Genomic DNA, 19,788 nt, shown 5'->3' with positions numbered 1-19,788 from the left:
ACTTAACATGTGATCCATCCTTTTATCCTAATTATTTATTTTTATTTTGTATTCTATTTTACTAGACAAAACTTAAATATTGTCTTAATAAAAATTCTCACTGAATATATTATATATAAACAATACATTTATAAATGTGACTATTAGTAATTATTTATTGTTAATTTACATTATTTTATACCTCTTTTTTTTATTTATCTTTATTTTATTTATTTCCATGTAATAATAATATAATAATCGACAGTTAAAATTTATTTTTATTGAATGTCTTAAACTTTAAAACAGTGGTTGAAATGTATGCAACTTGACAACTATATTCAATATGTGTCCATGTTATCTTTGACACTACAGTATAATATTATGATATATTAATAGATAGATATCTATTGTATGTTTTAGCAAAATCTACTTTTCTCAACTTATTTTATATTTAATCAACATTCTAAAAAACAAAACTTATTGTTTACAGAGAATATAAACTCATTTTCAAATAAAAAGTTCTACCATTTTTTTCTTTACTTATCTAAAATGTTAGAACTGTTGTATCCCCTTGTAATTGACTTTACTCTATTTTTTAATGCTACTATATTGTTAACATTTAAGTATTTTTTTATTTCTAAAGATATATTTAAATGTATATTCATTCAAAAAATTAGACTTGAAAGTAAATTTTTGTATTGTTCATTCATGATGGATACAACGGAAATTATTGAACAAATTCTATAGAAATGTTCTCTTGTTCCATCCAATTTTTCTGATTATTCAATGAAAAATTTAGGTAATATTAGAATTTCAACATCAGAGTTAACAAATTAAAGAGTTTATTTTATGAATTTAAGACCCACATTTTTCTTTTACTAACAAATTATAATATTATTAAATATATTTTTGTCTAAATGTTAATGAACAGATTTGTCTTTATATAGGTAGGTACTTAGACACCAAATATTCATTGTTGCTAACATGTATGTTTCTGGTAATTTTTCAACTACCTGTTTCAATACTTGGAAATCACTGAAAAATAATAAGTCTTATTTTATCATACTCATCATAAAGTTTGTTGATGATAAGGTAGGAATGGTACGATTTAAAAGCTAAAAATTCTTCTTTGTTCGATTAAAACTTCATGATTACTTTAGCATGGGCAATTTTATCTTAGTTTAAAATTAAAATAACACAATGTTATAACTTTTAAAATAATACAATTTCCGAAATTTAATTCTTAGTCTTTACTGTAATTAAAAACTGCTATGTTGTGAGTTCCTGCATATAAAAAAATATTTTTAACATTATGTTACTATTTCTTAATTTATATTTATTTTTGTTCATTGAATTTCGAATAGTAATATTAACCTATATTATATTATATTAAATATGTATTGACGTATTATTTAGATATTTATTTATTCATTATAGGAACAAGGACTGATATCAGTTTAATACTGTTTTAAGAGAATTAATAAAATTAGTTGAGAAAAGTACCCATAACAAAACTAAATTACGCTTGAATTTACAAAAATATACAACGGGTATCTACTTAATATTAATTGTATTATATTTTATTCATTGTATAATTAACTAATATAGGTAATATAACAATTAAAACTTGTTATTATTTATTTGTGTCATGTTAATCTTTATGTTTGGTAGATATAATAAAGGCGGTAAATATATTTTTTACTAATTATTATCATTTTTATATCATTATTATTTTAATATATAATTTGTATTGTTGTTCAAATTTAAATTATTTTAATTTGTTAGGTGACAAGTTTTCGAGCTATCATCGTCTTTTGTAAATCGGTATTTTATTATTTGTCCATTATCATTTGTAATAAACGTGTACTCATTATAATATACAGTAGGTAATTTGTAATTTTGTGTACATAAGCAATGAATTAATACCTATTTAGTATTTCTATATTATTACTATGGTTCGGGAATTATAGCATTTGCATATTCATCATAGATTTACTAAAACAGCAGAGGGATATACAAATACGTTTTATAGATTTATAGTACTGATAATTTTACTTTGTTCATTTATTTAAATCTAACCCTAAGAGCTTTTTCCAACAACCTCTCGCTTCTACAAAAAAAAAAAATAATGTACCTATACAAAAATGATAAACAATAAACAATACTCTATTTTAATTTCCAAGTTATGATTTCTAAAATAACTGGCTGAAGAGTTATACTACTATTACTAATGAATTCCAAAAAGTTTAATTACGTTTAATATGTAATTGTCGAGATATTATAATTTGTATGTTAAAATCGCATTAAATAAAAAAAAAAAGTGGTCAAAAGTTCATAAAATAAATTTTATATTTTATTAAAAAAAACCATTCAATTAAAATTATACCTACTGTAACAACTTGTTATTATTCATAACAATAATAATTTAAAAAAAAATGAGTAATCTTAAAAATACTTACCTTTTATTGAATAAAAGCTTGTTTACCGCGTGTGCACACTGCAATGTATATATTATGAGGGAGAATTCACAATATAATACCATCGCAGTAGTTACCATCATGCCTCGTTTTATTATAAAATAATGTCACGCAACGGGTCGCTAGAATACGAACGAAATGTTATGCTCTGCCTTCCATCACTTAAGTCTTTCCGATCGTCAAAAGTAGCCAACAGGATACGGAATATTATGGACGAAACAAGTTATTGAGAAATGCATAATTATTATTGAATGTACACCTATAGGCTATAATGTAAACGTAATACGAATCCAAACTAAAACGTATTGTTTCGTGACTATATATTGGCGTTTATTTAATTAATTCTTCGTTACATATAATATACAGCATATAATCCCGTCACTCGACAACTGGAGAGTGACACGCGCAGTTCACAACACGTCACCCACACTATCCGACCGAATACCGTTGACAGGCCAACGACACTTTTGCGTCGCGAATCCTATGTTTGTCGACGGTCGACAACGGTTTCGGGTCCAGATCGGACACCTTGACGCGCACCGCCGGCGTCGAACTGCCGGGACCGCGGAACGTGACGAACACGGAACAGTCCCGGGCCGTGGCGGCCACCAGGTATCCGTCCACCGGGCTCCACGCAACCGCGTCGTCTCCGCCGTCGGGCCGCATGCGGTCGACGTGGCCGAACTGATGCGGATCCCGCGACAACCGCAGTCCGTTGTCGTACTCGGAACACACGGCCGCGAAACCGGCGGTCTGCATCCGCTGCATGGTCAGGATCTCGTGCAGCACGCAGTGTCGGGGCATCGGTACCGCGCGGAAGTCGCACGGAAGCGCCCCGGGAGCTGCAGCGGTGATACGGCCCGTGTCCGTATCGTCCCGTCCGTCCATTACCGGAGCGTTGCGACCGCCGTCCTCGTAGTCGCCGAGCAGAGCGCCCGCGACCAACGCGCAAAACCGCGGGACGTCGCCCAGCGCCTCGCTCGCCGCGTCCCCGAAACCGTCGTCCGGCGCGACGAGCGGCTCGCCGTCCAGGAACAACTTCAGATTGTTCTGCGGGTCCCGGAGCAGTGCGCGGACGGCCCGCCGGACCCGTTCGCGGCGGCCCGAGAACATGTCCAACGGACAGTACCCGCTCGGCCTCCGGACGTCGCCCCGGCACAGCTTCAAGTACTGGTGCGCGCAGAACGGGCACTTGACCCGCACTCCGCCGGGACCGCACGCCCTGTCCTCCTCGTGCACCCATCCCTGTTTGGGCTTGATCTCGACACACCAGACGCCCGGCACGTCCGTCGGCGGCAGCGTCGTGTAGTCCGGGCACACGGCCACCAGGCACCCGGCCCACCCGAGGCCTTTGTGCTTCCGGCCCGGCGGCCTGTGCGGCCGCACGAGCCGGTCGATTTCGCGCAACTCGTCGGCAGCCACGCGCATCGGTACGGGCACGTCGACGTGGCGGCTGTCGGCGAAAAACGAACGCCTCACGGCGTCGCAAAACCGCAATCGCACGGACAGTGTTTCGGCCGCCACTGCCGCCGCAGTTTCACCACCGCCATCATCGGTCTCGTCTTTCATCACCCGAACCACTGTGCCGTCGGCGGGCACCGACAAAACCACGTTGGCGTTGCCCTCGCTCTTGTAACGCCACACCTTGTCGCGCAACGTCAACTGCTGCGGAGACTTCATCAGTACCGTCGCCCACGCTGCCGGCTCGATCATATTTTCACCTCCAAACAACTTTTATGACTGCGTTTTACATTTACACACTAGTAACCCCTCTGCTATGAATGTATAATAGTTTCTATTTCATATTTTTTGAACTAAATTTATTATTATTATTTCGACAAGTCTTAGTTTATTTTTTTTACAAGTGTTCGGCTAAGAAATCGTCAACTTCCAAATTGAATAGTTCGGCATACCTCAGATGAATGTTATGTTTACCTTCCGGATAGATTTTAAGCCTGCAACACAAATGGAAATAATATTAATTGATATAAATCAGCGGTGGTCATAATAGTGGTACAAATATGAAGGGGGGAGGCTTGGAACAAAATTATACAGATACCAGATGGTAATACTATTTCTGTCTCAAAATATTAATGAAAATAGATTAAGTACAATGAATTATTGTTTTTAGATATATTTAATACTATTTTAGTTATCAACTTATGTATACATTTGTATGATGTTTAAATTATAAAATGTTCCGGTTTTCTTTAGTTCAATTTAAGTGCCACTACTCCTCAACTACTTCTTTAATATAATATCAATAATATCATTATATCAATATATATAATCATTCACTACATTATTTGTTGTAAGTACTCCTCTATTAAATTTAATAATATAATACAATAATTTCAAAATTATAATTATGACTAAGTTTGTTATTTGCTACTGTTTATGACGTTGTTTTCTAATAAAAGCTAAATTTTATATCCAATTTCATAGACTTACGATCCATATTTAATTTTTTTGTGTAAATAAACAGGATGTTCCATAGGTACTAAAGGGTCTTGAGCTCCATGTAAAATGAGAGTAGGTGCATTGATTTTAGGTAGTGCTTCTCGACAAATGTCCCCTCCATTTTCTTTAAGAATTATTTGAAAATAATCTACCCAAGCATTCCAAGTATCAGAAAAATACTTTTCACCATACAGTTCAACAAATGGCTGTCTCATGCGTGGAGACCAGTTTTGGACATCTCGTATTTTTTCATACAATTCAACATCTTTTTCAGTAACATAAGCGTTGCTACCCCAAACTATAAGTTTTTCCACTCTGTTCACAGCCTTGGATGCCATTATAAGTGCAGTGATGCCACCATCACTCCAACCCAGTAGTGAATATTTATCAATTTGCAATGACTAGGAAGACCAACATATTTTAGATTAGAAAAATATTATGAACACAAGTAGTAAAATGTAAATACTTTCATAAGTGAAATGGCATAGTCAGCATCGTGATAAAAGAACCCTGGTGAAAAGTTTCTGTCTGGCGGTCGACTAAAACCATAACCTGGTGGATCCCATGCAACTATTGTATATTTTTCCCGATTAAGAGTTTCAATTTGTGGCTTAAAATCAGTAAATATTGAACCTAAATAACAGAGTTTATTACTTATGCATGACAATATTATTATATATTTATATATTATTATATAAATTAACTGTATAATACATATGACCAAAGCAAACTACCTAATGCTCCTGGCAATAATAACAAGGTTTGTGGACCATTTCCAACTTTTAAATAATTAATTTCAATATCATTAACTTTGATTTTGGTTTGCTTCTGTAAATAAAAATGCAATTTAAACTTTATATATTTTTTTAAAATAAACTATTACTTGATTTGACAACTGATATTATGTTAAAAATGTAGCAAGTATATTATAGTATTAGTAAGTAATCAATTAGTTAAATTAAATATAATTTTAATTTTTAAGCTTTACCTATATTTGAGTTTTTAATAGCACAAGATTAAAATAATTTAACATTTTTATACAAGGTCAGTTAACAGGAAGGTTTTAAATATTGCGATTTTTACTAATCATTAGGTAAGTAAAAATATTGATAAGTGTAATATATTAATTGCTTATACCTATGTAATAATATTGTAATTTTAAGGTACTACTAATAAGTTAGATTTGGTTGATATTCTTAAAAATGGTAAATTTAATACCAAAAAAAATGATCAAATCAGTTAACAAACTTCAACTTTATGAAAATTAATTAATTAATTGCAATAAAATTGTCATCATATCAATATAACATACCTCTGTTGAAGAATAACGTGTTTGGTTTTTCTTGTACAGCGAACTACAATTTCTGAGTAATTTATTAAATCTTAGAACCATCATTATGGAATATAATTTGTATATAAGCCTTGTCCGGTTATAACAGTTGAATAGTTGATAATGATTCAATTTTTACGATCAGCAGTCATTTGGATTATATAATAGTACATTACAATAGCTTAGTAATTGAATATTATCTCGAAGTCTTAAGACATAAACATTATACAATACAATGCATTATAATTATTTATGAGCTACCTAAAACCAGGAAGGGCATAAGTTCTTATAATTTAAAAAAATATGTTTTCTTTTATCATCTGAAAAATATGTTATCGTTTCAAGTTCACGATAAGTGTTATCATGAACTAAAATCACTATCAAAATTCAAGGTGGTTATTGTGATGAGGGAGAGGATAGGCCGATCTGCCCGATTTCCGTTATTGTGGATTTGTGGAGGTATCCCATGAATTCTCATCACAAACTCACAATATTAATATTATAATTTATAATTATAGCAAGATTAATAATCTTTAAATCTTGGGATATTACTGCCCCGTGACATAATATCTCTAGTTAGGAGTTCTTCCTCCGTGTTCAGTAACAGGGTGACCAAATTCTAGTTTGTATTGCACTTTGTACGTAAACAAAATAGTTCTACAAAACACCACATACTCATTTCCCTATCCAATCGCATGTCAGGCTTTTTTATTCATCCATTATATACTTTTATTATGTTAAAGTTGATTTTTTTTTTTTTTTAGAATAAATATACTCTGCTATAAATTTTGTAGGTTTTAAAACAATATTATGCATTGTGTTCTATGATAATCAATTATATTATGCATATGTAGGACTGTTGTACAACGAATAACAATACGATAACGTCATCAGCTGTCAGGGTGGCACAGAATTATTTTGAATACTTCACTAAGTTCACTAAAATCATATATGTATTAATATATCATTGTTTTTTTAATACTTCATTATCATTTATCATATTAGATTTCAGTAAAACAATTATACAAATATGCCTTAACATACCCTATAGTAAAGTTATAATTTCTCATATGAGTTGATTTTGTTTTAAATATTTTTTTCAATCAAAAATTTTAACTCGTCAGCTAAGTTATGGATAACATATTTTTAAACATTATACACAATAATTGCAACTGAGATTAAAATCTTCATATTCATTTAAAATTTAAAATTTGTATTTTATTTTATCTATATCTGATAACTAAATATAATGACATTAGAATAAATTATTTTAGCTCAAGAAAAAAAACTACTAAATTATGTAAAAATGTTGTATAATATTCTAAAATACAGAAGCAATTTTTGTACCTAATTGTATTTTAAGCAATATGAACTTTTTCTGAAAATACAGTCTTATGAAATATGAAGTTATGAATTCTGAATCAATAGTTAATATAATCATTGTCAGTCTGTTATTTAAGTCTTTATTGTTTCATCATAAATTATTCATCAATATTTATACATATTTGTACACATAAAAATATAATAAAATATATTCTAAAAACAAATAACAATGGATAACATAAAATACATTTTTTTTAAATTTAATACAATTAAATAAACAATAGTTGTATACTTAAAATACTTTCACAGTTTACTTTTTTGGTCATATAATATATCTTTTAAAATTTTTCTTCATAAACAATATTATACTTAAAAATTATAGTTGATGGTTAAATTTAAAATAATTTTTTATCAACATTTGTGAACTAAGTAAATGGTAAAAAGTTCACAAAAAGTGCTGTGCCGACAATAAAATATGTAAAAAAGTACAAAGCCACCAATTTCGATTTAGAATCATACATTATACGGTTGTAAGTAATTTTATTGAAATGTAGTGGAAACTTGAAATAATTTGCACAAGCCCAATAAAATACTGGACTTGAAGACGCTAACATTCTAGTGGTCACTTGAACATGTATACAAAATAAACAAAAAATAGTTAAGAACGTTGAATGGACAACATATACAAAATCTGGTTTATCTTGATTTCTAAGACCTAAATAAATTATATTATTGTTACAAAAATATTCCAAACCGAATTTTAACAGCAGAAAAATACAAGGTGAAGCTAACAAAAAATTTGGAATCTGTTTAAATTGGAAATAACTTAAGAGACCAATATTTTTCCAATATTTTTCTTGAACGTAAGAGTATGGTAAACGTACTCCACACCACAATGGAATACTAATGTTGTTTGGTGTTATTAGGTTATTTGTAATTGCATAGTCAATAACTTCGGGATCTAATGTGTGTTCTTCCAGAGTACAGAATTTATAATACCCATACATTTGGAACAGACTGAAACATGCAAAAACAAAACATATACCAATAAGACATTTGAATGATATTTTTCTTTTCTTGACGGCTGATTGAATCATATAATATAATAGAAAACCGACATTCAGTAAACCATTGGATCTATTCAACACAGATAAACCGAATAATAGTGAAGACTTCCAAATATTTTCACATGCAGTATGATACATACCATAAAATGTTGTAAATACAAACAGTGATTCTGAATAAGGAGCAGAGAAGAAAACACTAGCGGGATTAAAACAAAACAGGACTGTTGAATTATATGCCATTTCTACATTATTATGTATGCGTAAAGTCAAATTGAATAACACCAATGCAGTGAAAACAAAAATTAAATTATTGAAGATGACTCCCGCAATAAGAAACATGGTGTTTGAATGACCAGGAAAGATTGCAGTTAACAGCCGTAAAACATTGGGATATAGCGGAAAAAAAGCCAATGTATTTTCATAAGTATAACCATATCGATAGATGTGATGAAAATATTGAGCATCCCAACGGAGGAAACCACCTAGGATAGCAGTTACAGAACGGCCAATACTGGTATCATCACTGTCACGAAGGCCCGGCGATATGAACACTCCCTGAGCTTGGTGATCTGGAATCAGAGCATTGAAGATGTACTGTAAAATCACAATAGACATTCGACTGTAAGCCGCAAGCCGCCATACACTGGATCGATATAACGTTGGATCAATTCGAAGACCCTACGATACACAGCTACAGGTAGAATATTTTTTTTACGAGTATTATAATTAATAACATGATACTTACCTTCAGTTTTTTATCTTTCATTTTAAAATTGATGTATTCATACTATGTTTACCTAGCACACACATATATTGAACCTGCGTAAAAACTAAACGCTTATGATAATGCGTTTCATAATTGATGGCACGATGAATAAAAATAAAGCCATCTCGGTTTGTACTTTTTAACAGGAAACGACATTAATTATTGTACACTTAAACCTGAAGTCTCAAGCATGTTGTGAGACGTAAGTACCTACAGACTACTGAAGTACTGAAAAACGATATTTCATACATGTAATATTAATACATATTATAGTGATGGTTGATTTGGTTGATTGAGATCACGGATTGAGATATACATATTACGTTAAGCCATAGAGTAATACTCTATGCGTTTAGCTCCCATACGTTTGGATTTAGGCATTTACTATTTAGCAGCCTGTAGACAGTACCAGTATTATTGATTAGAAGTAGTATTACTTATAATCAATGATAATATTATCTAAAACCTGTGGGTTTGGCATTTATCCATTGATAAGAACAGCGGTTCCCAAACTTTTTTTCCTGTGGTGCCTTTTTTAAATCAAATTCAGCAGCTGCGGTGCCCTGCTGTGAATTCCATGAAAGACAGAACAAAAGAATACTCATTGATAACGATAAGTTATTTATTATGAGCCGTAGACCGCGGTGCCCTTAGAAAGTGCTCGTGGTGCCCCTAGACTATAGTATCTACGTATTGTATATACTTAGGACTTAACAGCATAGGCGCAATTTGAGTTTTAAATTTGGGGGGCTATTATAATTATATGTATGTACTGTGTATATGCTCCCTGAGATATGTAAGGTACGGAAGGGTATGTATACAAACCATTTGGGGGGGTATGGTTGATTTTTGAGGGGGCTTAGCCCCACCCAAGATCCCCTCAAATTGCGCTTATGCTTAACATTCATTACCGATTATCACGAGGCAAGAAATATTGTAAGCATCTTAGATCATATAGAGTATATTATGAATATATGATCTAAGGTAAGCATAGACCTATCGTAACTAGTTTATTGTAAGATACATTTTATAACATGAAGATATGACGTATGACCACGAAAACTAGAATAAGGAGTCTAAACTGATACGGCCGTTCTCTCGATTAAACGGCCACGGCAGCGTGCAGCGGTCTCAAAGGTTCTTACTACTTAAATCTTATACTACGCAATAAGGATTATTCATGTTTTTGGTTTTTTTTTCTTCTAAATATGTGCATTATTTTGAACCATGACATTTTATAGCTCGTAAAATTACGCATTCAAACATGTGTATATTTCATAAACATTTTTTTATTAATGTGTAAATAATTAATCAATCCGTTATCAGTAATATTGTTCATGAACAGATTAACATTCTGTACTCTGCGGACAGTGGTTTATTAGTGATTACTCATTGGTCAGTACTCTCTTACTGGGTTTGAATAATAAATCTGATATTCACTTCTATGCAAACTATTTATATTTACTTTCATCTTTTTATTCGTTAAATAACATAAAGCTCTTGGAATAGCTATTACTCATTTTCTAGAGAAAACAGGGTCCTATAGATGCAGTTGCGTATTTACAACTCATTTTTTTTTGTTTTTAGGGAGGGGGGTCAAATGTTTATTAGTTATTACATTATATATTAATATTTATATGTATAAATATTAAATATAGTCAAATAATAAAATGAAATTACAGTTTCTGTTTTTATTTGATAATCATTAATCCCCGGGGAAGGGAATTTACCCCCTCTCATAAATACGCCACTGCCTAAATGTAACATAAATGAACCATGCTTTGATCATGCTAAAAATTCTATTAGAAAAAACTTTTTATTCTGAAATATTCAATGTTAATCATCTACGATTAGACGAATAATCTGCTAATTACCTAAATTACTTTCAAAACATATTGTTTTTGTATAGAAACAATAATTTATTATTAAATTAAAGTTGAATTAATCCATTACAAAGATATCGAAGTATTCTGGAAACATAATATTATATAGAGTACATAAAATTAGTGTTTTATTTTAATTGATGTATTATTTTCAATATATTTAAATTTAATTTAGGTTTATTCATAATTTTTAATGTTTAAATGTTAAACAATACTATATATTTTATAAATGTGCGTAAAAGTTAGTTGAATTAGAAAGAAAAAAAGATATCGAAAAAGTTAAAATTAAATTAAAATAGACAATCATTAAACAATAAAAATTAGACAAATAAATAGTTTAAAAGTGTGGCTGCATTGTACGTTTGAAACTTATATGAGTAAAGTAAACAAAAGAAACGGGTTCTTTGGATATTTAATAACATTTATTATTAAGTTATAATTTTTAATATACTTACAGGATAATTACTTATCAACATTTTGTTTTCGAAAATGACAAAATAGTTCATTTAATTTCAGTCCTCTGGGATAAAATGAATTGCAGTAATCAAGAACGTTCATGTTTGGCATGGCTACAATCAACAATCAAATTGTATTTTATACTTATGTATAATATAATGTAATATAATAAAAAATAATAATAATATTTAATATATTATATTATTATAATATAATGTATGTGCATTGTATATATTATTTGTATTATTTATATAAAGTTCAATATAATATTTAAATTTATAAATATTTAATAGTCTGTTAGGCATTATGTACGAATACATTAAATAAAATCATATTGTATGATTGATTGTGTTGATAATGGATATTGACATATATTAAAAAAAAGGGGGTGGGCAAGTGGGTATTGCTTTGCTGTATAGTAGAAGTGGACAGTAGATCACTATAATGGATGTGTTAAATTTGAATGCAATGTCAGGTATCATAGTATATGAAAAACGATTCTGAACGGAGATGGTTTATCAATCTAGGATAATTAGTAAAATATATTATAGTATTACCTATATTTAAATTGTAATATATCGTTATTTTACATGATTTAGTAAAAATTTAAATTTTATACGCTCGTAAAATGTGTTCTATATTGACGCTGTAGTTCTTTTTTACAGTTATTTGAATAAAAAGTTATGGAAAACATTGTGTTAGGTTTTTTAACCTTAGGTATAAATAACAAAAATGTTATAAATTTTCAACTTCAAAATTTCTTGCAAATTTTCGCGATTTTTACAATCTCGTAAACATTTTTTAATGTCTATAAACAAAAATTGTGAATAACGATTTTTGATTTTTTTTTTACTACGATAAGTACAACTTATAATAAACCTTGTATTCAATTTTAAAGAGTTTTTGGAAAGCCACATTTTTTTATCGGCATTTCAAGAAAAAAAATTAAGAAAAATCGAAAATTTCAATTGTCTGCAAATAGCTTAAAAAAGTCAAAATATTTTGAAAATTTAATCGTAAATAGATAACGCTACTATAAACATTTGGTGAAAACTTCGAGTATTTACAAAGATTGGTTTTTGAGTTAAAGCAAAATAAAAAAATCGATTTTGTCGAAAACTGGTTATGCGTAAAAATTCCTGTTTTCCTGTTACTTTCATTTAGGGATTTATGACGCATTTGAAAACTACTGGAAATTTTTTACTCTTGACAAAGTATCATCTAGATTCATTTTCCTTTTCAAAGAGGGACTGAAGTTAATAATTAAAGTACTATATTACTACTCCAAAATGTGATGACACACAAAAAAAAAAAAAAAATAAAAATAAAAAAAAACACATCATTGTAAAATCAATACATTCATCACTCCGTTCAGAATTTAAAAAAAAGTAAATAAGTAAAAACGAATATAAGAAACAACTTAAAAACGTACAAAAAAACACTAGCTAATATGATCATTATTGACAAGAATCAAATTAGGTTAGGTCTGATCGTTTGTCAATATATGTCTGGACATTGATCAATGATAAATTAACATTTTAAATATCAAATACACATTTCATGTTGGTTAATCATAATTATTACCTATATTTAACGAGAATTATTTTAAATATTGTTGTAGAGTAGGTACTTTTCTGGTTTGTAATAAATAATAATAATATTTATAATATAATTAAAATAATTTAATATTATAAATTTAAGCATTTGTAAATACACAGAGCAAACAATTAGAGAAAAGTGTAAATAGGCGATTTGTTGGGTATACTTAGATACTTTTTAATTACTACGCAGTGAACAGTGTAGGTTTCAATTCAAGTTTCAACACAATCATTGAACCCATAGATCATCAATAATACTTATACTATGCAGATATCTGCAAACTAATAAGCAATAAATAACATCCAATACGAATAGAGTTATTAGATTTATAAAAAGCTTATAACATGGTGTAGTGTGACATACAGAGTAATTCAAGTTATTAAAAAAATAGAAGATGAACGGATACCTTTTATTATACTTTAAACTTTTTAAAAAATTCGTTGCATACAAGAAGTTTACGACAATTGTAATCTTAGTGATAATCGGCGTTCATTTTTATTGATTGATGTAACATCCGTTACACACTATATAATATAAGTATATCTATTATACAATAAACACACACTATAAGATTGACCAATACAAAATAGACACACTAAACACTTTTCGACATGTCTGAATTATTAATTAATATATTAAAATGACACACGGCAGGCTATTCGATACTATACATAAACACGAGCTCACTCGCCCCAAAACATTTATTAACAGCAGCCATCTTACAAGATAGTAATTAAGTACTATTTTTAATATAATAATTACTATAGATTTATAAGTCAAACGCGTCTTATTATTGATAAATAACTTCATACACAGCCACACTATAAACACCAGCTATTGAAAACGTGTCCATGAGAAATAGAAAACCTTCTCTGCAGCTCTGCAGGATAATTAATATCGTAACAAGGTTCCCCCTAACAGCGTTACATTGTCTTTGTGTTGTTTCCCCATATTGTCCTTTTTTTATTTAATCATAATATTTTATCAGGTATTTTTTTTTTTATTATAATTCTTATTCTTATATCACACCTTTTATTTACTCGAATTCTCTTTGGGTTTCGCTACAAATTAATATGCAAGATATTGCAATATTGTCCTTAGTTTACTTCTTGCACGGACTAAAATTCTATTTTCATTGTTGCTTGCTATTGAGAGGACACATTTATTGTGTTCGTTATTTTTTATTAGGTTTATATTCCGCTCATTGTATATTGTATCTGGTATCATATTAGTAATTTTATTATATTATATTAGTGTATACGTAAATACGTTACAACTATACTCGTATTTATTCCATAGCTGGCGCAAATCATTGACAGCCGATTCTCGGAAAATTAGTCAATTTTAGGTTCATCATCCACACATACAGTATTGTTATTTTATTATTTAACTAAGTACAAAATACAGATTTTATTGTTAATAAGTGTACACTAGATTACGTACTTGAATGATTTTTTAAAATAACAATGACAAGATAATTGAAGTAAGCCTTTGTTTCTTCTATAAGAAAAAAATATAATATATTAGAATTACATAAAGTATTATTATTGACATTTTTAAGCGGTAATTCATTTTTTTAGATTATTTATTTTCAATACTAAATAAATTAAGAAGATAATTTTTAATACTTAATACTTGTGAAACACTAATAAGAAACAAGAATATTTACCTAATATGAGTTATTGACAAAACCTATTTTATTTTTTGTTATAAAATTCAGAAAGTAATAATTATAGAGACTTGAACTTTACACCAAACGATAACATCTTTTTATTCTCTGACATAATAAACCTAATTTTAGAATTATAATAAAAATAGGGTTCCACATAAGGTTTTCTGTCTAGAGAAGGAAACGCCACGGCTCAACGAAAATCAGCTAGTTCTTCGTCTGTGCATCTCTATATGACACTTTACCATAGTAGAACTTGTCTCGACGACAATGTTGGGCCGCATAGAGATACGTAAAATTAGTGCGTTTTCTCTTTGAACGCAAAATTTTGTATGCACAAAATATAAATATTGATTATTAAGGTAAATTTTAATGTTAATTAAATGATTAATTTTAACTTAAGCTTTCAGGTTTTCTTCAGTTTTTTTCATACGAAAGTGAAAGAATCTGTTTGTCTCAAATTAGGTACCATTAAGTTATAATGTTAAAAAGTTTTAAAATCATTGAAACTGTTTTTTTTCTAGAGTTTAGGATTTATTATATTCACAAGCGTCTTAATAGTACCTTATACACGTTTTTGTATACACAATAAAAGTCCAAAAAATGTTTTGACTTTGAGGGTGATTTTTGATAGCAAATTGGACTCAGTTTCTATTTTAGAGAGGTTAAAAAGAGGCGGGAAAAATGAACAGAAAAATAAGGATTAACTGGATATTTAATGCTTGAAAATTGAACAAAAGAGCCTTCTAAGTTTTTCATATGCTAAATAAAAAATATTGAAAATACACAAAGTATTTTTTTTTTTAATCGATTAAATTTAATATTTTGATGAAATTTGTAAATCTCAAAAATGTTCAAATTATCTATTGTTAGAAATTTATAATTTTTTTATATCTAAGATTTAAAACCAGATTTTTTTATAAATTTTCAACCTATATTAAAACAAAAATTTCATGGAAAGTCAAATAAATATTTTACGACATTCCATATTCACACGTAAAATAAGTAATAACTATTGCACAATTAAGGTTTATCTATTTATAAAATACAAGTATCTATAGATTTATTATCACTCTAAAATAATTGTATAATCCAAATCTAACAATTTTTCGCTATATGATTTAATATAACTGTTTAATTGACTACAGATATGTAGTATATTATGCACTATGCAGTATCACCAAGCTTAAGGAGATAAGAGTAATAATACAAATTTTATATAATTATTTACCCTTCCAATTTTCCATGAATTGAGGTTCTATAAGAAAATATAATAATAAATTAAGTTATTCAATGCGTTGCCAAGAATTATTTTATAAAATTCTAATTCTTATTATTTCGATATCATTAATTGTTCACTATTTTAGATAAAAAAATTTTACTTTAAATATAGTAGGAAGTGGCTAGTTCATATATTTATTTCCGTGTCTTATTCTACAATTGGTTCAAATATTAATAAACAAGTCGTAATTTTAACATCTTCAATTTAAATATCACCTCAATTTCAATTTCAATTTGAGAGGGATGTCAATTGAGAAGTGCATTTGCTTTGCTTTACTTAGATTTTTATTGGGATAAGCTACCAACCAATTTTAGAATTCCTAGAATGGCGAGGTTTTATATCGTAAATTTCTGTTACAGTGTCGAGTAATTAATAGTTAGTCATTATTGAGGTTGTAGGTATTCAACTCTGGTTTAAATTTATAAAGATAAAAATATAATTAATTTTGTATCTCGTTAATGTTCCTGTCTCTTGGTACTTGGAAGTTGGAAGTACCATTGATCAGTCAAACATTATGATCTTTATACTTAAATATATCATTGAGAATTTATCATATTACATTTTCACATATATTATAATGACATGATGTGTATAAAACAAAAAAGATTTTTCAAAATTTAAATAATATGTACAGGCAATAGTCGATAGGTATTAATTAATAGTAATATATAAAAATGTGTATTTATATATGTATATTATATATGAAAAAAAAATTAAAACTAAACAAAATACTAGATTTATTAATTTGAAAAATATATATATATACATTTACTTGAAATATTATGAAATTATATTAGATCCTATAAATCGATAATTTATTGACCAAATTTTGTGTTTAAGGATGAGTATAAAATACTAAAAAATTCTTAAATTAGAGTCCTTCATTAAAAGTGATACAGAGATTCTAGTTTGTTTTAAATGTTTAAATACATACTACATCTTAAGTTAAAGAATTATTATTTATATTTGTCTATTGATTTTTCTTTTAAAATTATATTCCAATATTTATTTGATATACGTGCGAATTTTAAAATTACAGTTATTTTATATATTTAAAAATATAAGCAAATTATGTATGGGAATCGTGATCGTAACAAACACATTAATTAATTATGTATATTTAGTTTTCACTTTCAAATTTTTCTTTACTACAGTGGACATTCAATGCATAGGCGTAAAATGTGTTTAAGATTTGATGGATAGAGGCTGAAGCTCAAGTCCATATTCGGTTCTTAAAAGGTTTTTTTGGTATTAAAAAATCCTTAAAACCTGTTATAAATATTATGTAAAATTGTTAAGTCTTTAGTTTTTTAGAGGAATATTTATAACATTTAAGAGAACTTGGCCTTCAGTCTTCCATCATTTGCTACTATGAATGTTTGACACTTTGGCAGCGACTTACGATTATAATTTCCAAATCACCATTTCAGCTGTTATAAAATTGGTCAAAACTAAACATTTAATTAAATCGTACAAATCTAGGATAGAGGTAACTCATCTCTTAAATGTTACACCTGTTATAATTTAAATTTGAATTAAGGTGTGGTAATTAAATCAATGGTGATGAGATAACAGCTGTATATACCACGAAGACTAGAATAATGCCAGTCATCAAAAAATCAATTATCTCCACTCGTCGTACTCGTAACTAGTATTATCTTAAATCATGATGGTGACAAAATTCTGTTTCCGATAACGTCCCAAAATGAGTCACACGATTAAACGGCCACAGGTGGCGCTGCGTAAACTAGGGTTGCTACTTTAACCCACGTAATATAGGGATTATTCATGTTTTTTACTTTTTTTTGTAAAATATATGCATTATTTTGAACCATGACCTATTATGAATTGTAGTATAGCTTGTGAAATTACGCATCCATACATGTGCATATGTGTGTATATTTCATGTATACTCTACATAGAAGTAAGTATCAGATCTATTATTCAGTTCCCGACATCCGTAAGAGACTATATAGACATAAATTAAATATATTTATAACGTTACAAATAACATTTTGAAGCCTTGTTTTAATCTATATTTTATTTTTACCGTCTACAGCTTCCGCATTCAAACCTTTAAGAAAAATATGAAAATGTTAATAATCATGAATAGTTCTTGCTTAATGTCTAAGTTAAGCGGTTCTTATAATGTAAACTTTATGATTATTTAAAAATTTGCTATTTTTTCATTTTTATTAAAATATTGAATGTATACGTAACATTTAATAGTATGGACACTTTTGTACTGAATTTTGTAGTTATTACTATTTTATATATAGAAGTAAAAACTTGTTTGCGGACGTATAACACTACTACGTACCTAATTCTATTACATCGCGCTTTATCATTAGAGTTTACTAAATCGATAAATATTTAAACGTTAAAAATTTATAACATTTGATATTTACAACAAAAACATAGAGATGAATTGTCAATTTATGAAAAATTTGGTTATTTTTTCACATATGAAACAATAATATACTTTTTTAACTATTTATTTAATTATTTTTAACATAATCTTAGATTTATTGAAACTTTTCATCTAGTTTATTTAATCAATTAAAGTTATAGATAAACCATAATAATTATTAAATAATTGTCTTACTTAAATCATTTGCCCTTAATATATTTTTGTATGGATAATCCTCTAATGAATAAAAAATAATATATATTTTATTATTACATCAAAATATCAAATGATAGGTATACCTAATTTTCTTATTCTACTAAAATTTACATTTAAGGTTGTATATTAATTTATGATTTCTATGATTCCATGACAAAATATCCCTAAACCAAAATTTCCCGCGTTAATAATAATTTAAAATGTTAACCTTTATTATAAAAGTTGCAATTAGAAGTAATAATCGAATTTTATCTAGAGTGAATGTGTGTTATTCGTTATTTTGATAATGGTATAGTATGTCATTTTTTATCATTAATCATTACCTATAACGCGTGTCGTGAGTTTGTTAGACTCTTGTCTTGTCTTAAATTAAACCCTTTATAATTTTAAATTAAAAAATGCTATTCACTATACACTGAAAGAGTGAAAAAAGAATAATTTGGCGTTGAACTGAGTACAGAAAAAAAAATTGATTGACAAGATGTTATACAATCATAGACGACTTATTAGGTTTGTTGATTTACAATTAATTACTAGGACGTGGATAAGTAACGTAATAACCAGACTATGGCTAAGGGATGACAGAGAGGACGTGTAGGATTTTACAATATATATATATATATATACATATTATGCTACGGTAAAAGTACGAATAACAGTAAAACCTAGGATACACAAAATAGTTTGGTTAAACGATATTTGGTAAATCTTAGGATAAAAATCCACCGTTGGTAAAACTCCGAAACAAATAATGAAATAACAATTAATATTTTAAAATGACACATAACTTAGTATTATAATAAGTATAATGTTTTTTGACGAAAAAAATATTTTCTTAATATTTTTTTAAACATTTTTTAATTATTGTTTT

At 28.8% G+C, this 19,788-nt stretch overlaps 2 protein-coding genes across 3 annotated transcripts; both read right to left on the bottom strand.

Annotated features, from left to right (window-relative positions):
- Positions 1 to 2,761: 2,761 nt before the first annotated feature.
- Positions 2,762 to 6,551, bottom strand: LOC113555998 (valacyclovir hydrolase-like). Of its 2 annotated transcripts, XM_026960683.2 has the most exons (5): positions 6,229 to 6,546; positions 5,651 to 5,744; positions 5,383 to 5,549; positions 4,908 to 5,317; positions 4,260 to 4,411 (listed from the first exon to the last, which is right to left on the bottom strand). In XM_026960683.2, the coding sequence occupies exons 1-5, from the start codon at positions 6,310 to 6,312 to the stop codon at positions 4,315 to 4,317; spliced, it is 852 nt and encodes a 283-aa protein (XP_026816484.1). In that variant the 5' UTR covers positions 6,313 to 6,546; the 3' UTR covers positions 4,260 to 4,314. The 2 variants fall into 2 exon arrangements, with proteins under 2 accessions (XP_026816483.1, XP_026816484.1); XM_026960682.1 differs by lacking the exons at positions 4,908 to 5,317; positions 5,383 to 5,549; positions 5,651 to 5,744 and having other exon boundaries at positions 2,762 to 4,411; positions 6,229 to 6,551.
- A 1,330-nt stretch (positions 6,552 to 7,881) lies between these two features.
- Positions 7,882 to 9,799, bottom strand: LOC113556965 (GPI mannosyltransferase 2-like). Its single transcript, XM_026962213.2, has 2 exons — positions 9,382 to 9,799; positions 7,882 to 9,314 (listed from the first exon to the last, which is right to left on the bottom strand). The coding sequence occupies exons 1-2, from the start codon at positions 9,400 to 9,402 to the stop codon at positions 7,995 to 7,997; spliced, it is 1,341 nt and encodes a 446-aa protein (XP_026818014.1). The 5' UTR covers positions 9,403 to 9,799; the 3' UTR covers positions 7,882 to 7,994.
- Positions 9,800 to 19,788: the final 9,989 nt, after the last annotated feature.

Source organism: Rhopalosiphum maidis, chromosome 3 (assembly GCF_003676215.2).
Source record: "Rhopalosiphum maidis isolate BTI-1 chromosome 3, ASM367621v3, whole genome shotgun sequence".
Taxonomy (NCBI): domain Eukaryota; kingdom Metazoa; phylum Arthropoda; class Insecta; order Hemiptera; family Aphididae; genus Rhopalosiphum; species Rhopalosiphum maidis.
The sequence above is the reverse complement of the archived record's forward strand: the minus strand, read 5'-3'. Positions and strand labels throughout refer to the sequence as shown.